Source organism: Tamandua tetradactyla, chromosome 2, assembly GCF_023851605.1.
Source record: "Tamandua tetradactyla isolate mTamTet1 chromosome 2, mTamTet1.pri, whole genome shotgun sequence".
NCBI lineage: Eukaryota > Metazoa > Chordata > Mammalia > Pilosa > Myrmecophagidae > Tamandua > Tamandua tetradactyla.
In genome coordinates, this window is record NC_135328.1 from 53,803,671 (window position 1) to 53,824,115 (window position 20,445).

General features: G+C 39.4%; 1 protein-coding gene across 2 annotated transcripts in view; it reads left to right on the forward strand.

Moving 5' to 3' along the window:
- The window catches only part of ABL1 (ABL proto-oncogene 1, non-receptor tyrosine kinase), a 233,068-nt gene that overhangs the window by 193,253 nt on the left and 19,370 nt on the right, over nt 1-20,445 (forward strand). For both annotated transcript variants that reach the window (XM_077147167.1, XM_077147174.1), the window contains exons 4-7: nt 3,995-4,267; nt 16,668-16,752; nt 17,416-17,593; nt 19,363-19,547. In XM_077147167.1, coding sequence (XP_077003282.1) covers nt 3,995-4,267; nt 16,668-16,752; nt 17,416-17,593; nt 19,363-19,547 — 721 coding nt within the window. The remainder of the gene's footprint in view (nt 1-3,994; nt 4,268-16,667; nt 16,753-17,415; nt 17,594-19,362; nt 19,548-20,445) is intronic.

The following is a 20,445-nucleotide window of genomic DNA, read 5'->3' on the forward strand; positions in this document are numbered from 1 at the left end:
GTATTACAGCTACATGTGGGACAGTGTGGCTTGGCCTTGTAAAAATGCTTCTCACATAGCAGAGCTTTGATGTAATCCATTTTGGATTTCTAAGGGGGAAAATTTAAGGTTGGTAGGAGGGTCTGAGGTTGAATAAGTTTTCAAATTAGCTAATTTTTTAAAAACACAACTGAATTTGAGAGATTCTTCTATAAGGTCCCAAAGGATTTCTTACTGTCTCCACCCTCTTGCATTGTTTACCTCTTTCCTTGGTTCCTGAACTTTTAAGTAGCATGTACGGTCAGTCAGCCCAGGGCCACTAGCTCAGGGCTCAGAGCCAAAATTTTGGGGAGTTTTGAGCTGGACTCTTAAAAGACCAATAACAAATCAATCCATTGCATCTTGACAGTCTTTAAAGTCTTTAAAATACTCTAGGATTTTATTATAGCACCTCTGATGCTTTTTCAAAGATTGTAATTCTCTGCCAGCATGGTGTAAAGACTGGTTTTTCTCTATCACTCCCTGCCTCAATCTTTCTTAGTTGTTCTGGTTATTTATTTGTATACTTCTTGTGTAAGATGCCACTGCCAAGTTCCATAGTTCCTTTAGCCCTTGATTGAATGTTCCCTTTTCTTGAAAGAGGTGTCCACTTGACCTTTTATTTTGATGGTCTGCTGATTGACAGGTTCATGTTGACAAGAGTGGAATTTGGATGTAAGCTTTAGTAGAGGTGGTAGGATGGGCCAACTATAACCTCTTGAATTTTTAAAATTTACTCACAGGTGCAAGTGTCCTGGTGAAAAGCCTACTAAAACATAGCTAATCTTCCCTTGTAGAAGACACTTGAAATATTATTACATACTGCTGGGCTTTTGACTTCTTACTGGTGTGTGAGAAGCTCTGGGGAAACTTTACTTCCTGGCTCAGTAGCCTGTAAACATTGTGTCTAAGGTGGGACTCCAGGGTCTGAGGAAGCCAAAGGTTGCCTAAGTCTAAGCTCCATTAAGCCTTTGAGTCTGGCTGTCAGGAGGAAGCAGTTTCTGGTGAGTTTCTTTGACCGCTCCTATCTTTCAGGTTCCTGCATGATTAGGAAAAGGTAGCAGCCCTGACTGAGTGCCCTGAGTGTTTATATAACCAAGTGCATAGCATAATGACATGCTATTCCTAATGCTAATTTCACTTTCTTCTCTGAACATGCCATGAATTCCTAATGAAGTTTACCCAGTTCACTGGCACAATGCTGTTCAAAAACTAGAACTAATCAGAAGGAAGCTACCAGACTTGACTTTTAGAAGATGACTGTGAATTGAATATGCAGTGCATTTAAGGAAGAGTAGTTTCAATATTTAATAAGTTTCAGTATGTAAATTTATGTTGAAAGATGAGCTAAGTCACAGGGTCTTTAAATTTAATTATTGAACAGAATAAAGTTTGCCCATTCAGTGAAACATCCCATAAGTCTGAAATCTCTACGTAGTCTGTGAGGGAATTAAATGAGACCAAGAACAAATTCTGCATAAACTAGGGCTTGAAGCAGCCATTAGCATTCTGTGTGATTGAAAGAACTTGATCTTCTGGCCTTGGGGAGTGTTCCTTTCAAGCTTACTCTGTGTGCTTAATGCCCTGACTGAAGGTAATTAGGAAATGAGCCTTGCTCCCAGGTGAGCCTGTTTCAGGAGCCCTGCAAGTGAAATGGGCTTTTGCTCCACACCATGCCGATGATTTCTGTGGTGGAGGGGCACTCTGATTCTAGGGAGTCTTCTTGGAATGGCTTTTCTTTCTTCTCTATTCTCCTTGGTAGAGAACACCATCATCTGAGCTAACTGGGAGACAGGAGTTGGAGCATTTGCAGCCTGCAGTGAAGTAATTGGATGGCTTACAGATTTTCCTGAAAGCGGACAGTGATGAGGAACTGTCACCACGTACCACTCAGTTTTCTTTGTGAATTGCACTTATAATGGTGCTGACACTGAAGAGAGTATTGTATACATCTTAGTGCGGATATTCAAGTAATGGCAGGTCTCAGCGGTGTCTGACTTCGCCCACCCACCCCACACATGCACTCGAGCGCACACACACATGCCTCCAATAAGTCTGAGTGTGACTCAGCATTTTCTTGGAGCAATTAATTTAGGGGTTTCTCTTCATGTCGGCCACCTGGTAGGTTTCCTTCTCTTTTTGAAAGGTTCTGCCACTCAAAGGCACCATCTTACAGAGGGGTAAGTCCACGTCTCCAGGGCCACTGTCTTCACGTGCGGAAGTTCCTCAGAGCAAAGAAGTTGTTCTGGACAAGTCTTGGGTTTCTCAGAATTTTATTTAGTTACCTGAAGATTGTGTAACACCAGTGTTTGCCATTGATACGCATGATTTTTAAAAATTCATTTAATTTTATGTCACCTTCCCAAGCAAGCTAGAAAAAAAGAAATCTTATTTATGAATCCTGTAACCCTCTTGAGGACTATAGATGGGCTCAGCTTGTATATTTTGTTATTATTTCCTTCTTTTCAAAATGTTTTTATTATTTAATATTACAAACACAGAGAAAGTAATTGAGACTAGCATAACCAATAGCCAGAGACCTCACTTTATCAAATCTACTTTGCTGTGTGTGTTTCAGGCTCCCCCCACACCCCCTTTTTCTTTATTAAAATTACATCTAATGAAGCCTGAGCCTGTTCCTTTTTCTCCCTCCTGCCCCAGTAATAATTTAGTAATTACTATTCCAAATCTATATCTATCATTCCCATGTCTTTGCAGTTTGAGCAAATCTTCTGAACACCTACTCATTACTTTAAGTGTCCTTGCTGCCTTTAGAGTTCCTTGGGTACTCTTGGTGAGCCAGTAGACTCAGTCATGAGCCTGGAGCCCAGATGTTCTGTGTGGGTTTTAATCTGGAATTTAACCATATCACTTAAAAAAAGAGAGAGAGGAGAAGAAAAAAGGTAGATGTTACCACCCACATAGTTATTTTCTGCCAACCTGCTGCTGTTCCTCCTTTACCATCTCAGTTGTGTCTAGAGGAGAATTCCATGTGGAGGAGCTCACTGCACAGGGCCTGCTGTAGCTCTCAGATAGGGCCTGAATATATTTGTATCTTAAATTCCTTCTACTTACTTCCCTAGGGGTGGAAAAGCCTGTGTGATCTCCTCCTTGTTGCTATCCTCCTACTTGGCTGTTTGACAGGGAGTGCTTCTACTCTGCTCTGGGCATCACTGGGGGGGCTCCCTAGTGGGTCTCATACTGTGGGATTTGAAAGACTTGTGGCCTCTCATGCTTCCCACTTAGCCCAAAGTGAGAGGGTAGGAATGTGAAGGAGATTGATGTTCTGTTTAATGATTTTCATCTTCTGATCTGTGTTTCGTTCTAGATGTATCCATTTGTAAGTTATAAATTAAGTAAATTATTCTTTTCCCAGTCAGCGAATACTTAATTGCTGTTATTCGTTACTTTAATGAACAGATACTTTTTGCATGCCTATTATGTATTCATTTCATATTCTTGACATGGGATACAGGATTTTAAAAAGTTTAGAGCTCAGCCCTCATTAAGCTTACGTTCTAGTGTATGGAGACAGATTTACTCAAACAAATAAATAAACAAGAAGTTTATCTGCTGGTGGTAAGTGCAATGCAGAGAGAAGCCAGGTAATAATGGTAACTAGTGGTGGGTGGCAACTTTATGTAGTCAAGAAATACTTCTTGAGTATTTAAACTGGCCTCAGAATGATAAGAAAGAACTGGACATATAAAGATTAGAGGAGCAGAAGAATTCAGGCAGAGGGAGATTAGAGGCAAAGTCTGTGAAGCATTTTACTGTGTCTTTCTGTTTTAGCAAGTAAATTGTAGCACATGTAGAGAAAACCAATATAAGTGATTTTCTAAACATTCAGTCCTTCCAAGAGAGCTGTTTGGCATTTTGCTGTACAATAAATTAAGGCTCGTCAAAACTAGTTTATTGAAATTGTTTGAGTTCTTGTTTGCTCTGCGTACTAAAGGCTGTTCCCTGTTTTCCTCAGCTCTACGTCTCCTCAGAGAGCCGCTTCAACACTTTGGCTGAGTTGGTTCATCATCATTCCACAGTAGCAGATGGGCTGATCACCACTCTCCATTATCCAGCCCCCAAGCGCAATAAGCCCACCGTCTATGGCGTCTCTCCTAACTACGACAAGTGGGAGATGGAGCGCACAGACATCACCATGAAGCACAAGCTGGGAGGGGGCCAGTATGGAGAGGTGTATGAAGGAGTGTGGAAGAAATACAGTCTGACAGTGGCCGTGAAGACCTTGAAGGTAGGTAGAACCATCACTGCTGATGGTGCCTCAGTTAAATATGGTTAGTTATCTGCTGGTGTTCAGTTATGCACCTTCCCAGAAAGCCTGCCTTCTGCAAACAGTCCCAAGAGGTTAATTATGCCTGGAAGTTGACTCTTGGAGTTTTGAATGTTGCTATGTCTCTTTGTACCTGTTGAACTATTCACGTCACCTTGGGTGTATTTCCATATAGGAATAGAGATGAGAAGTGCTATGTTTTTTTGGTGTAAAAATATTAATTGTTTGGAGAAGTTCTTTCATTCTGTGGAAAGATCCTTTTAAAATCATTGGTTTCAGCTCTATTTGGATTTGACTATATGGCACAGGGATCACTTCCTACTGAGAGTTAAGATAAGGAGGGAAAAAGCTTTCTGTGTTTTTAAAAGAGATTTAACCAAAATGTGTTTGATTCCTTTCTGGATTTTTGTTGGCAGATTTGAAAGGCTAGTGCATTGGGTGTTCTTAGCAGGTTCCAAATCCTCTGCATTGTGTGCCCAGACTTCTAGAAATAAGAGATGTGGAAGTGCTCCATTTAAAATGCGTAAAGGAAACTAGCTTTTTGCTAACTCAGATACCGTACATTCTTTCTTGTTAACTATGATTTCCCCTTCTCAACTTATGAGTAGTGTTTATGATTTCCAGGTGTGGGTTCCCACCCCCCCTTTTTTTGAAGTTCTTTGAAATTTTTAGGGCACCAAAGAAGGAAATTCTAATTTTCAACCTGTGGCCGTCAAACTGCAGTCTGTGCTTTTACTATGGTAAGAGTGTCCCCTAGTGTTGACCTGCAGTATTTTCATTTCTTCCAAATGAACTCTGATTACATTGACCTAGCCCTTTTTTGTAGCTGTTAGAAAAGAAAAAGAACCTAAACGTCCACTGCTGGGAAAAAGGGACCCAAGTTTGTTTGTGCTTCTCAAAAGTCAGTTACTTGCACACTTTGAGATTGCTGTAGCCAAAATGCTTGCCTTTCTAGGGATTCTGTTACTCATCCGATACTGTCACTTAAAGGCACAGTAAAATGTGAATCTGATTTGTGGCTGACATAAAATGACTGCTTTAGAGAAAAAAATAACATTTTTTAGTCCTGGAATCTGAAGGTGACTTCCTGACATTTTTATTGAATGTGAACCCTTAGTTAGTCATTGGGGCAACACTGACATTTGTTGGCAGGGGGTGGCAGTGATTGGGGTTGTCTTGAGGACTCTTGGACATCTTCCAGGTAGAAGTTTCAGATTTTAATTTAATGAACATTTATTGAGCTCTGGGCTAAACATTGGAATTGTGAAAATGAATTAGAGTTCTTCACCTCAGGCAGTTTATAGCCTAGTTAGTAGGAGAAATAGGCAAATATAATAATCATTGTCATGTAGTGTGATTAGTGCAGCATTAGAGAGATGTGCTCAGAATTCTGTCACCACAAAGGAATGTGTGAAGGAGTGACTGTTGAAGTCTGCTTGGTGGGGAGGAAGCAGGAAGGGAACTGTGAGCCTGGGCTGTGGTGAAGGAGCAGAATTTGACCAAGGAAACAGAGGAAGGGGAGAGAAGCTGGAGTGGCAGAGAGGGGCCCAATAAATCATAGAGGACACCCAACACCAATTAAGGAGCTAGGATATTATCTTGGAGGCACTGAGGGACTAATGGAGAGTTTGATGCAAAAAAATGACGTGATTAGATTTGAGTTTCCCAAAGATCACTCACAAGGTATAACTATGATCTGCTTTTATTTTCACAATTCCTTAAAAAAAATCCTTCTAGTCTAGCCCAAGCCTTCTTTTGTTCAACAGTTCTCACTAATCACTTCTTTTTGTGGAACCCCTTACTAGGCACTTAACAAGTGTCTTTTAGTCTCCTCCCCATCTTCCTTTCCTGCCTGTTTTGTATTGCTGGCCCCTTAAAAGGTGAAGAAAGAAAACCGAATAAGCAAAGCCAAAATATTCTTTAACCAGCAGAGGGAGCAAGACCCCACTTTTAACCAGTACTCCATATTGAACCACTAGTTACTGGGTAGTAACTAGAACTGGGTAGTAACTATGGTCTTCATTTTAGAGCATAATGAAGACCATAAAAAAACATGCGAAAAAAGAAGGCACTAGGCTGACCCTTATGGAAGGGAAACTGGAATTACAGCAAAGGCTTATTGATTTGGAACTGCTAGTTAGAATTTGACAGTATTCAGCAGGACCTAGGCTTAATTTTACTTTTGTGCTATGTTAAGGGAAGAATGTTTTTAAGAGAACCAGCTGTTAAGTAAAACTCAATTAAGAAGTCCCACTTTTTAAATGACTTGTATTCCAAGTTTATTTGTAAGTTAGTTTTTATTCTATGAAACAATTATATAAGTAATGAAAGTTGGAAAAGACTGCTGTTGTTATAGTTGTGGCATTAAGATTGACTCATGAACTAACATTCACTATTAAGATAGTAGAAAATAACATTGTGGCAAAATTTTAAGACTTTTTTCAAATAGATGATAAATGTACATAGTGTCTTTATACACTGAATTTTTATGTCTTTCTAGAGCTAGTTCACATGTTTGTATATTTTTAACCCATATGCAGCATACTATAGTGTATTTAAGACTGCTTCATTTTTGTATGGATATATTTTAATATATACCAATCCTCAGTGGGCATTTGTGTTGTTTCCATTATTTTGCTATTTCAAACAGTGCCTCAGGGATTGTCCTTGTTTGCACCTTGCTGAAACTATACTGGTGGGTTGACTCCTAAGAATAGAACCACTGATCAAGGAACATGGACATTTGTGATTTTCATCTGTACTCTCAGAATGCCTCCAAGGAGTTTGAATCAGCTTGCAAGTTACCAGTGGTGTTTAGAAAGTGCCTGTTTACCCTCCCTCACTAATGTAATTGTTTTATCATGTCCCACAGCCCCACCCTCACCCCAGGAAATTGGTTTTATTGGAGAGCTTCAGATATGTGCAGCAAAGGAAAGGGATCCCTGGCAGCATTAGCATGTGATGGTCACACATGCAGTGGCTCTCTGACTTTACAAGGGGATCTGTGTGTCAGGGAGGGAAGCTGCATGACACTGAGTCTGCTCTTGTCATGCTGCACTTGTTTTGCAAGATGATCGGTTCCTGTGTGGATTCCCTTCTGGCCATGAAGCTGAATACAGCCACACTATTTGGGGACCAGAGTTTCTAGGGGTCCTCTTTGAGGTTGTTTGGACTTTTCACTTGAGCTTCAAGCGCCACATTTGGTTCATGAACCGCATTTCTCAGTCTAGCTCAGAAACTGTGCCCCATGTCCACAGTGTATTTTTAAATTGTTGATCCTTGTCTGTCTGATAGGTGAAAGATGGGACTTCATTGTGTTTGCAACCTTGTTCACCTAATATTTAGTTAAGAACCAGAAAAAGATGTGGAAACTAATCCAATTTATCTGTAATCAAGAGCCCTTCTCGGAGGCCAGAGGAATCCCTGCTGTGAGAGGCATTGAGAACACTAAAAGCTATATAGAAACACTGGGGATACCAAGCCAATTTTAAAAACAGTCCTCTTTTTTTATGCTGTAAAATGCTTACACATGGGGGTGAGGCCAGTGAGTTGAAAGAATAAACCTCATTTAAAAATATTTATGAGACATTGAGTCTGGGAAAAATTTATCTGTGAGAAAGACAAAAATCCAGCATTAATGAAAGAACTAGGCTTTCTTTCATACAAGCATTATGTACTTCTCAGGAATGGAGATCAACTCCCTTAATAATGATAGTAAAAGGCAGTCTCACTGATTAATTCTAGGCACTGTACTTGGTCGGTACTGTTCATGAGTGAGGTGAATAATGCTGTTCTCCATTTTCCATATATGGAAACAAAGGTTCAAAGAGTAACTCCCCAAGGACACACAGCAAGTGCAGCAGAGTTTGGTGAGTGTAACTCAAAAGCCATCCTCTTAACCACTCCACTGTATCATCCAAGATGTTTATCCACATCTGGGTTGGGCAAGAAACCCATCTCCCTCCCTAACACGGGCTCAGCAGAGACAAGGCTGAAAATCCAGAACTTTTACTCATTCTGTTTCCATCATCCTAATTAATCTGAATTAGTCATATTTAACTGTAAACGTAGAAGAACTCTCCTCAAAGGTATGGTGGAAAACTTGTAAATAAAAGTAAAGGAATGTGAGAACAACTACTAAATAACCAGAAACAGTACAGAACAGCTCCCGGAGCCACAGAGTGACCAGACACACAGCGTACCCCAGTCTGGATGAGCTGGACCGGCTGCGAGCACCCCCCAGAACCGTGAGTTCCCAAAGCTGTGGAGGCCAGCGCCCTTCCCCCACAGGCCACTTCACGAGGGGAAAGGAAAGGACTTTACCAGCAGCAGGGACTGGGCACAATCAAACGCCAATTGTGGAACAAATTAACAAATTCTGACTACTAAAAATAGGCCCCCAGCTTAGGTGAACCTGATCAAAGCGGAGGTTGCTCATTTTTGCCCCAGCGCCAAGGGAGCAGGACTGACAGAAAAAGGGGGAAAAAAAAAGGAAACAGGTTTTCATGGCTGTGTATCTACAAAGGCTTGACTGCCTCTGGATACAGTGGCAGGACCTTTCAGGCTGCAATTGCCCCAGGCATAGGCAGAAGTAAGCTCTTTTGGGGGCTTATCTGGAGCCTGTGCCTTCCCCAGGGGAGGGGTGAAGCCCCACCCAGCTGGAATCCCTCCATCAAGGAATTCAGACACCAGGGCTTGGTAATTTGAAGCCATTAAAACCAGCCTACAACCTCTCCTCTGTCTCCACCATGCCCCCAGCAGGGAGAGTCTGCCAAAGTTAAAGGTACCACATCATCTTAAACTGGTGGGACCTGCAGTCAGACAAGCGCCACATACTGGGCAGGATAAGAAAAACAGAGTCCAGAGACTTCACAGAAAAGTCTTTCAACCTGCTGGGTCCCACCCTCGGGGAAAACTGACGCAGGTGACTCTTTCCTCCTGATAGGAGGCCAGTTTGGTCTGGGAAAATCTGGCTGGGGTCTATAATATCTAAGTAGACCCTCCTAAGTGTGTGTGGCGGGGAAGGCACCATACAAGCAGGGCAAGAAACAAGAAAACAAGAACTGAAAAATTCTTCTCTGTTAAACAAAACTTAAGCTAAAGGTCCAGATAAAACTGAATGGAATGTCAAAGAACAGATAGACAACAAATTCATCCAGCAAGAAAACCCTAGATAAAAGAAGCGAAAGCAATCTCCAGAATAAACTAATTAAGGTAATTAAATGCCTAGATGCCAGCAAGAAATAGCAAATCACACTAAGAAAATTGAAGATATGGCCCAGTCAAAGGAACAAACCAACAATTCAAATGAGATACAGGAGCTGAAACAATTAATTCAGAATGTACGAACAGACATGGAAAACCTCATCAAAAACCAAATCAGTGAATTGAGGGAGGATATAAAGAAGGCAAGGAAAGAGGAAAAAGAAGAAACTGAAAGTCTGAAAAAACAAATCACAGAACTTATGGGAATGAAAGACACAGTAGAAGAGATGGAAAAAACAATGGAAACCTACAATGGTAGATTTTGAGAGACAGAACATAGGATTTCTAAACTGGAGGACGGAACATCTGAAATCCGACAAGAAACAGAAACTATAGGGAAAAAAATGGAAAAATATGAGCAGGGACTCAGGGAATTGAAAGACAATATGAAGCGCATGAATATATGTGTTGTGGGTGTCCCAGAAGGAGAAGAGAAGGGAAAAGGAGGAGAAAAACTAATGGAGGAAATTATCACTGAAAATTTCCCAACTCTTATGAAAGACTTAAAACTACAAATCCAAGAAGTGCAGCGTATCCCAAAGAGAATAGATCCAAATAGACATACTCCAAGACATTTAATAATCAGAATGTCAGAGGTCAAAGAGAAAGAGAGGATCTTGAAAGCAACAAGAGAAAAGCAATCCATCACATACAAGGGAAGCCCAATAAGACTATGCGCAGATCTCTCAGCAGAAACCATAGAGGCGAGAAGACAGTGGGATAATATATTTAAATTATTAAAAGAGAAAAACTACCAACCAAGAATTCTATATCCAACAAAATTGTCCTTCAAAAATGAGGGAGAAATTAAAACATTTTCAGACAAAAAAATCACTGAGAGAATTTGTGACCAAGAGACCAGCTCTGCAAGAAATACTAAAGGGAACACTAGAGACAGATACGAAGACAGAAGAGAGAGGTGTGGAGAAAAGTGTAGAAAGGAAGACTATGAGTAAAGGTAAAAAGAAGGAAAATTAGAGATGACATATAAAATCCAGAAGGCAAAATAGTAGAAGAAAGTACTACCTGTGTAGTAATAACACTGAATGTTAATGGATTAAACTCTCCAATCAAAAGGCATAGTCTGGCAGAATGGATTAAAAAACAGGACCCATCTATATGCTGTCTCTACTCAAAGGACACGAGGCCAAGGACACAAATGGACATTTACACACCAATGTTTATAGCAGCATTATTAACAATTACCAAGAGATGGAAACAGCCAAAATGTCCATCAACAGACAGTTGGCTAAACAAACTGTGACATTTACTTAAGATGGAATATTATGCAGCTGTAAGACAGAATAAAGTTATGAAGTATGTAACAACATGAATGGACCTTAAGGACATTATGCTGAGTGTGATTAGCCAGAAACAAAAGGACAAATATTGTATGGTCTCACTGATATGAACTGACATTAGTGAATAAACTTGGAATATTTCCTTGGTAACAGAGACCATCAGGAGATAGAAATAGGGTAAGATATTGGGTAATTGGAGCTGAAGGGATACAAATTGTGCAACAGGACTGGATACAAAAACTCAGAAATAACAGCACAATATTATCTAACTGTAATACAATTATGTTAAAACACTGAATGAAGCTGCATATGAGAATGATAGAGGGAGGAGGGCTGGGGCATAAATGAAATCACAAAGAAAGTTAGACGATAAAGATTGAGATGGTGTAATCTAGGAATGCCTAGAGTGTATAATGATAGTGACTAAATGTACAAATTTAAAAAATGTTTTTGCATGAGGAAGAACAAAAGAATGTCATTGCTGCAGTGTGGTGAAAATAGATAGTACTTAATATTTTAAAATTTCAACTAATGTGAGAGACTAAAGCAAAAAATGTTTATTTGGTACAAATCTATACTTTGACTAGTGCATCTCCTAATATAACTTATGTAGATAGTTGATTGAACACCTTAAGTACGTGGAACTTTGTGTAGGACATGAGATTTTTTTTTTGTCTGTTTTTTTTTTTATTAATTAAAAAAAATTAACTAACAAAACATTTAGAAATCATTCCATTCTACATATACAATCAGTAATTCTTAATATCATCACATAGTTGCATATTCATCATTTCTTAGTACATTTGCATCGATTTAGAAAAAGAAATAAAAAGACAACAGAAAAAGAAATAAAACGATAATAGAGAGAAAAAAAAACTATACATACCATACCCCTTACCCCTCGCCTTCACCTACCACTATTTCAAACTGAATTTATTTTAACATCTGTTCCCCCTATTATTTATTTTTATTCCATATGTTCTACTCTTCTGTTGATATAGTAGCTAAAAGGAGCATCAGACACAAGGTTTTCACATTCACAGAGTCTCATTGTGAAAGCTATATCATTGTTCAATCATCATCAGGAAACATGGCTACTGGAACACAGCACTACATTTTCAGGCAGTTCCCTCCAGCCTCTCCACTACATCTTGAACAACAAGGTGATATCTACTTAATGCATAAGAATAACCTCCAGGATAACCTCTCGACTCTGTTTGGAATCTCTCAGCCGTTGACACTTTGCCTCATTTTACTCTTCCCCCTTTTGGTCGAGAAGGTTCTCTCAGTCTCTTGATGTTAATTCTCAGCTCATTCTAGGGTTTTTCTCAGTCCTTTGATGCTGAGAGGACATGAGATTTTGTTGGTTTGTCCAGGTGATGCCATGATGAATCCCAGAGCAATTTGATCAGTGAGTGGAAAAGTATTTGCAAAGTCCCCTTCGGGGAATGGTGAGAATGGGGGAAAACTCAACTTCCCCAAGTTGAATTCTTGATATTCTCACAAGCAGTGTGGACAACCAAAGCTATAGGCTGAGCCCCCAGTCTTGGGGTTTGTTCATGTGAAACTTAACCCCCCAGGAGATAGGTCAAGCCTACTTAAAATTAGGCCTAATAGTCACCCCCAAGAGAACCTCTTTTGTTGCTCAGATGTGGCCTCTCTCTCCAGCCAACACAGCAGGCAGACTCACATGACTCCCAGGGGTGTGGACCTTCCTGGCAGCGTGGGACAGAAATCCCAGAATGAGCTGAGATTCAGCACCAAGGGATTGAAAAAAACTCTAGAATGAGCTGAGACCCAGCATCAAGGGATTGAGAAAACTTCTCGACCAAAAGGGGGAAGAGCGAAATGAGACAAAGTGTCAATGGCTGAGAGATTCCAAACAGAGTCCAGAGGTTATCCTGGAGGTTATTCTTATGCATTAAGTAGATATCACCTTGTTATCCAAGATGTAATGGAGAGGCTGGAGGGAACTGCCTGAAAATGTAGAGCTGTGTTCCAGTAACCATGTTTCTTGATGATGATTGTATAATGATAAAGCTTTCACAATGTGACTGTGTGATTGTGAAAACCTTGTGTCTGATGCTCCTTTTATCTACCTTGTCAACAGATGAGAGGAACATATGGAATAAAAATAAATAATAGGGGGAACAAATATTAAAATAGATTTAGTTTGAAATGCTAGTGATCAATGAAAGGGATCAGTAAGGGGTATGGCCTGTAAAATTTTTTTTTCCTGTTATATTTTTCTGTTGTCTTTTTATTTCTTTTTCTGAATTGATGCTAATGTTCTGGGAAATGATCATGATGATGAATATGCAACTATGTGATGATATTGTGAAATGCTGAGTGTATGTGTTGGGAATGTTTGTGTTTCTTGTAATTTTTTTTAATTAATAAAAAATTAAAAAAAAAATCCTTAACATACTCACAAGCGCTGAGCCCTCAATAAAGAATAGGGTTATTGTCGTCCTTATTTACAAATAAAAATATGATACTACTAGTGTGTGTAAGTGAGTCTAGTGAGTCCATAGTGAGTATAAAGAAGTCGGGAAGAAAAGAGAGAAAAAAATCTCTGCTTGGAGAAGTCTGTAAAGGCTTCACTATGGAGTGAACTATATATTGAAGTGCAGGGAGGAGGATTTGGACACGTGGAGAGGTGCTGGGACTCAAAGTAACAAGGCAGAGGCCACCGTGGCGTTCATGGGGCCTGCATTCTAATTGGACAAAGGAATATAAAATTCCTTTGATTTAAATAAGAGGAAAATTTTAGATTGTGATAAGTATTCTGTATAGAAAATTGAGGTTGGGTGATGTGATAGATTGACACATTGACTACTTGAGATTGTCTAGAGGTAGGAAAAAGACCTCTGAGGTCTAAGTACCAAGAAGGAAGCAGCTGTGCAAAAAAATCAGGGAGAAAAACCTTCCAAATAGAAAAAACATCTAGTATAAGGATTCTAAGGAAGGAATGAACCTTTCCAATTTGATTAATAACAAGTGTAGTTGGGCCATATTGAGCTAGTGGAGAGCAGCATCATATGGAATGGGGTAGGGTATCAGCTACCATTGTTGCACAACCAATGGCCCCAAACGTAGTGTCTTAAAAAAACAGTCGTTTTCTCTGTTATCATTTTATTTCTTTTTCTGTTGTCTTTTTATTTCTTTTTCTAAATCAATGCAAATATTCTAAGAAATGATGAATATGCAACTATGTGATGATATTAAGAATTACTGATTATATATGTAGAATGGAATGATATCTTAATGTTTTGTTTGTTGTTAATTTTTTTAATTAATAAAAAAAACCAAAAAAAAAAAAGTAAAGGAATGTAACAAGGTAGCATCAGGGACGTTCCAGTTTAATACAACTATAAGCATAAGTTGCTTTTACTAATTTAATTATAAATTGAAGTAGGTCTGATTCCAGCAGGGGGAGACAAGTTCACACTGATTTTCCTGGAAGGAAAAAAAATAAGGAATTATGTATAATGTCTGCATATGTGTATGTGTAGAAAGAGAGAAAGACAAAAAAAGAGATGCCTTTCAAAGCCATATTGTTCCTTTTGCATGTCCATGCCTTTTAAGAAGTACATAATAGTTCTTCTGGGAAGGCTCAGTAACCGTAAGACCAAATGGTATTTCTAAAATTGTTTCTTTGTGCATAGTTTATTATGTGGTGCTTTTAAAAACAAAAACTCCACCTGTCTACAAAGCTTCATTTTAGAGCTACTTTTTGAACATACTGTCAGCCAAGCAAGATTCTTCAAGCCCCCAATTCTTTACGTGAGCAGCATTAAATTCCCTGATTCTAGCAGGCATTCACTCCCCAGCCTTTGACATTAGTGTGTCACCCTGGTAAATCAGAGCACTCCATGCCAAAAATGGCATGGTCTGCTGAGCATGGTAAGGAGCAGAGAGGACTCAGAAGAATACAGCAGCCAATAGGGTAGTGGCAGGAATGACTTCTTTTCCCCTGTACAGCTTGACACAGTGACTACCAACGATGTTTAATTGACATTAAGAGCAGCTCACTATTTTTAAAGAGCAATAAATTGTTTCTAAGTTTCAGCCTCATGGAGCCCTAAGCTAAATGGTAATAGACTGACACATACTCTCATTGGTCATGCTTCACTTGTAAACATGATTGACCAAAGCAGGAGAGCTCTCAGTAAAGGTTGACCTGTCCTCTAGAAGGCTTTCCCACGTGGGGTGGGAGGAGGGTAGGAATTGGGGCAATAATGGGGAATACTTTATAAAGTAAGGACACTTTAACTCTTTGACTCCCAAAGGGACAGGTACGATGTATAAGTTTCTACATTTAAAACGAAGTTGATAAAGGGTTCCTTCTAAGGAAATATAATTTTCAAAAAGTCTTACCCCCATCCCCCAGCTCCCACGTCCATAATCTCTCTTCAGACAAACTCAAACTCCATGTTGAAATCTGGTATCTCACTCATTCTTTGGTCATATAGCCAAATTCTCACAGCTGACAGACCATATCTACCTACCACCTACCTGTTTCTTATTTTACTGGTCAGTTCATAGAACAGTGGGTTTGTTTTTTTAAGTCAAAAAGAGGTTACCAATAGTTCATGGGTGGTACTTTTTTCTAAGCCGAAGCAAAGCTCTTATAGTCCTGTGGTGCACCTCAGGACCAGATGGCCATAGGTCTTCCGACTTCAGCCTAGAATAGAAATGCAGATATATTATCACATCTGCTCTGGGCATTTGCTAATATCTTTTCATCCCTCCTGGCATTTAGATACAATGAACTTGCTAAAAAATATGATGTATACTTGTGATACTTGTAAATCCATTATTAGGGAAGCTACTATTGTGGATTATTTTAGAATCTGAGTAATTGGCCTGACAGAGTGCGATGGTTTCATTAAGAGCCGTTTGACACCACATTCTTAAGTATTTTAGCATTCTCTGTTTCAGCCGTGTTGTAGGATATTGTTCTTCTTTGGCAATGCAACATTTTTTTGTGTCACCAGTGCATAACAGGTCTCTTCCCTTAAGTCAGGTGTTTTTCGGATTCTTCATATTTTTTTTTATATTAAGAGTGTTAATATGGAATAAAAATAAATAATGGAGGGAACAAATGTTAAATTTAGATTGAAATGTTTGTTTGTGATCAATGAAAGGGAGGGGTAAGGGGTATGGTATGTATGAATTTTTTTCTGTTGTCTTTTTACTTCTTTTTCTGAACTGATGCAAATGTTCCAAGAAATGATCATGATGATGAATATGCAACTATGTGATGATATTGTGAATTATTGATTACATATGTAGAATGGAATGATCATAAGTTAAGAACGTTTGCATTTTTTGGTTGTATTTAAAAAAATTTTTTTTTAATTAATTTAAAAAATAAAAAAAAAGAGTGTTAAAACCCTTGGAAACCAGATATTCCTTAGTTTTGAGTCCAGATTTTGATTCCTTAGTCAGTTTGATGGCAAGGAAGTACATGTTGATGGTGTTTGCCTATATATCTCCCCCATCCCACCCTACCTCTTGAGCAAATATATTCTGCATAGTAGCCACTAGAAATAAGTTACCAACATATCCAAGGCAAATTTGATTTGTTGCTCTGGGTGAGAATACAGAAATTCAGCGTCAAAGGTGATGCTTTGTCATTGGGCTAAATGTTCAGAGCAACATGGCAGTGGAGAATTGATGACCAGAGCAGTTGTATATTGAAGCTCAAGTTTGTATTAGCCATTCAAGTCAAGCTCTTCCACTTAAATATCCTTCCTTAATGAAATAATTTCACTACTTTTTTTCTGCAGGAGGACACCATGGAGGTGGAAGAGTTCTTGAAAGAAGCTGCAGTAATGAAAGAGATCAAACACCCTAATTTAGTACAGTTACTTGGTAAGCGTATGGAGCTCTGGAGGAAGGAACTTTTAATTAAACCCTATGGGGTGATGCAGGTGCTAGTAAAGAAGAGATAAGGAGCTTATTACATTAAAATTTCTGATTTGGACATCTGTTCTCTACTACCATGTAGCCCTTGGTAAAAAGAGGCCTGTGTGGGATGGTGTGTGCCTGTGTGTAGGTGAGACAGAGATAATATGTTATTACTTTAAATTGATACCTAAAAGCAGTCAGAGAATGCCAATCTCAAACTGACTTCTGAAACTTAAGAATTTTCTGAAATTTTCTTGTTCAAGTGATTTTGTAAATAGACGTGACCATTTGAGCTGATTTGAGGGTGAACTAACAGTGGTTTCTATTGTTTGATGTGGGGCCTCGTTTTTGCTTTCGAAGTCAGTGGTAGCCTCTTCCTGTGTAAGCTGAAGTTCACTGGCTTGAGAGGAAGAAAAGAGCATGGCCATGTCCTTCCCATAAGAGCACAATCTCAAATCAAAGTGCTTGGAACCATTTTAGAAATTAGAACACTATCAGAAGGGCCCAGGACATAGAAGCAGAAGCAGAATCTGTTTCAGAAGCCTTTTTCTTTAGTGCCTGTTCTCTTGTTGCTTATTCAGTCGAGAGGAGAGCAGCACACTAAAGCCCTTCTTGTCTTTTTGGCAGGGGTTTGTACCCGGGAGCCCCCATTCTATATAATCACTGAGTTCATGACCTATGGGAACCTGTTGGATTACCTGAGAGAGTGTAACCGGCAGGAGGTGAATGCTGTGGTGCTGCTATACATGGCCACTCAGATCTCGTCGGCCATGGAGTATCTGGAGAAGAAAAACTTCATCCACAGGTAGGAGCCTGACCAAGCATCCCTCCCCACAGATCCACAAGGCATGGAACCCAGACATCCTTTTACAAAAAAATCCACGGTCTTATGACTTGGCTTCTGACTTTAGGAAATAGCAAATGCTATTTCCTAGTATAGCTGGTTTTAGGCATGGATCCAAAACTAAATTCAGTCAGGCCTAGATCCTGGACCAGTGGGGTAGCTAATTGCTGGGGCAAGAAATATTTCACTTCTGAACCATTTTTAACTAAGTGGAATATTAAATGAGTTCATAAAAGGTGTCTTCCTAATAATCACAGCTCCCTCTGAAATAGAGTGCTCATTGTTCCTCCAAGGCCGGTGTTCATCAGTAATGACCTCTTCCTGGGAGCAGTTGGCATTGCTTTTACATAAACTTGTGGTAGCAGTCAGTGTATGGGTTTTGTTTTCTGTGGGCTTTTTTTGCCCGCTCCCTCCTCTTTATTAGCATTTCATTCTCCACTTAACTTGCTGTCATTTGGTTCAGGGATGTTTCCACTCTTGTCAGAATTGATATGTGTAGGTCCTAAATTAAGCACCTTTGCTGTTTTAAAGACTGGAGTGTTTTGACCTTCAAGTGTGCCACAATTATCTTGGCCTTTGCATTTTTTGCCAGTGGAAATGGTTACCTAGCAAAGTAATGGCATATGTGGGACCGAGCCTGATGGGCTTTGCCAGAGTATTTTATACAAGATGTTCTCCATGCCACAGTTGTGACCTTTCCTGCCCAATTAACTGAAGTATGAAACCTGTACATGAAATTTTATAGTGAGGAATGAGAGTATCATGTGTGAAATGCTAGTGGTTCCTTATAAGACAGATTTTCTATGCTCCGTAAGCGACTGATTCATATACTCTTGTCACTCCAGAAAGTGAACCCTCTGATGCTTCAAATTGAGATTTCTTGACTTCTGGTTTGCTTGTGTGGCTAGGTGCATTCCCTCTTCATTCTTGCAAATGTAAAATGCTTTACCAAAATCCTATTAGGCACAAGCCTTCTATACTTAATTTCTTTCTGATTGTGTATCAGCAACCTGTCTTACACAGCCATCGTCTTAAGCTGCTCCTACTTCTCGTTCTTCCTGTCCAGTTTGCTTTGTGATTTCATGGTTAACATTCATGAACCAAAGATTAGATTTGTACCTCCTTTGAGGATCAGGCATCAAGGTTCCTGATTATACAGAAGAGAGTTTTAGAATATATTTGGGTGAGCATCAGGAAGAAAGAGAAACGTAAGAAGTACAGTTTGGGTAAAGAATGCTGTGGGCTTTAGATTCTGGATAGACCAAGAGGAGACTCACTCTGAGTTTCTTGTGATCAGGGATTGCATTTATTCACCCGTGCTTGGTATATGGTAATGATAACTTATAAAAAAACTTATTATGCTCAAGGCCAGTCAAAAGTACTTTATATATTAATTCATTACTGCTCACAACAACTCTTAAGAGGAAGGCACTGTTGTTATTATCTTCATTTTCTGGGTGAGGTAACTAAACCTCAGGTTAGTTAACTTACTCCAGGTAATGAGGCCAGAGAACTGCATCTAAGGCCGCATCCTGCTGCCTCTCACCATGGTAGGAGTGCATGTTTGCGGAGGGAATGGCACTACTCCCCAGTGAGAGGGCTAACACAGTTTGGGGGAAGACCAGTCTATTTTCTCATTGTCGTTATTGTGCCTTTACTCAATGGTAGCAGGTTTGTGAATCTGGGAAGCTACCCAGGAACTTTCATGGGTAAATTTTTTCTTTTCCTAGGGATCTTGCTGCCCGAAACTGCCTGGTAGGGGAAAACCACTTGGTAAAGGTGGCTGATTTCGGCCTGAGCAGGTTAATGACGGGAGATACCTACACAGCCCACGCTGGAGCCAAGTTCCCGATCAAATGGACCGCGCCCGAAAGTCTGGCCTACAACAAGTTTTCCATTAAGTCCGACGTCTGGGGTAAGGGCCTGCTGCCCAGTTCACAACAGCCTGAGAGGAGCTCCTTTTACCCTCTTTTTCTTTCTCTCTCTCTCTGCTTTTTTTTACTACCTCTTTCTTGCTCTTTATATTTCCTTGTCCTCCTTATTGCTTCCCTTTCTTTTTTTTTCCTTTCTCATCTCAAAATCTCCTCCCAAGTTTTCCTCCAAAATGAAGTTAAAGAAAGCTTTTTCTTCCAAAATAATTCAGATACAGATTAACTCTTTTTTTAAAAAAATATCCATCTTTATGTATTAATTCTAAGTTTGCTACTTGGATTTGTCAGGGCAGCTAGCTGACCTGCAGACCTCTAGAGTTTTCCTCTATGCACAGAATGCTGTACAGTGTGGTTTAGTTTTATCAGATACTACCTTCTGAAGCCTCGTGTAACAATTTTTTTTTAGTTTTTTTTAATTTATTAAGAAAAATTTAAGCAAACACTAAAGAAGATAGAATTGCATGATGAATCCCTTGTGCCCATCGTCTAACTTTAATAATCATCAGTTTATAACTGATCCCGTTCATTTATACCCTGTCTACTCCCCTGATTCTTATTATTTTGAAGCAAATCCTACATCATATTTTGTCCACAAATATTTCATTATGTCTCTTAAAGATGATTTTTTTTTTTTTTTTTTTTGGTGTGGGCAGGCTCTGGAAATTGAATCTGGTCTCCGACTTGGCAGGTGAAAATTCTGCCACTGAGCCACCGTTCACTACCCTTCTTAAAGATGATTTTTAAGTCAACATAATCACAATGTTCCTCCTCCCCGTAATTTTTGGATATTATTAAATATCCATTCAGTGTTCAATTCCCAATTGAATCATAAAAGTCATCTTTTTTTACAGTTTGAATTGAAATCCAAATATGGCTCACATA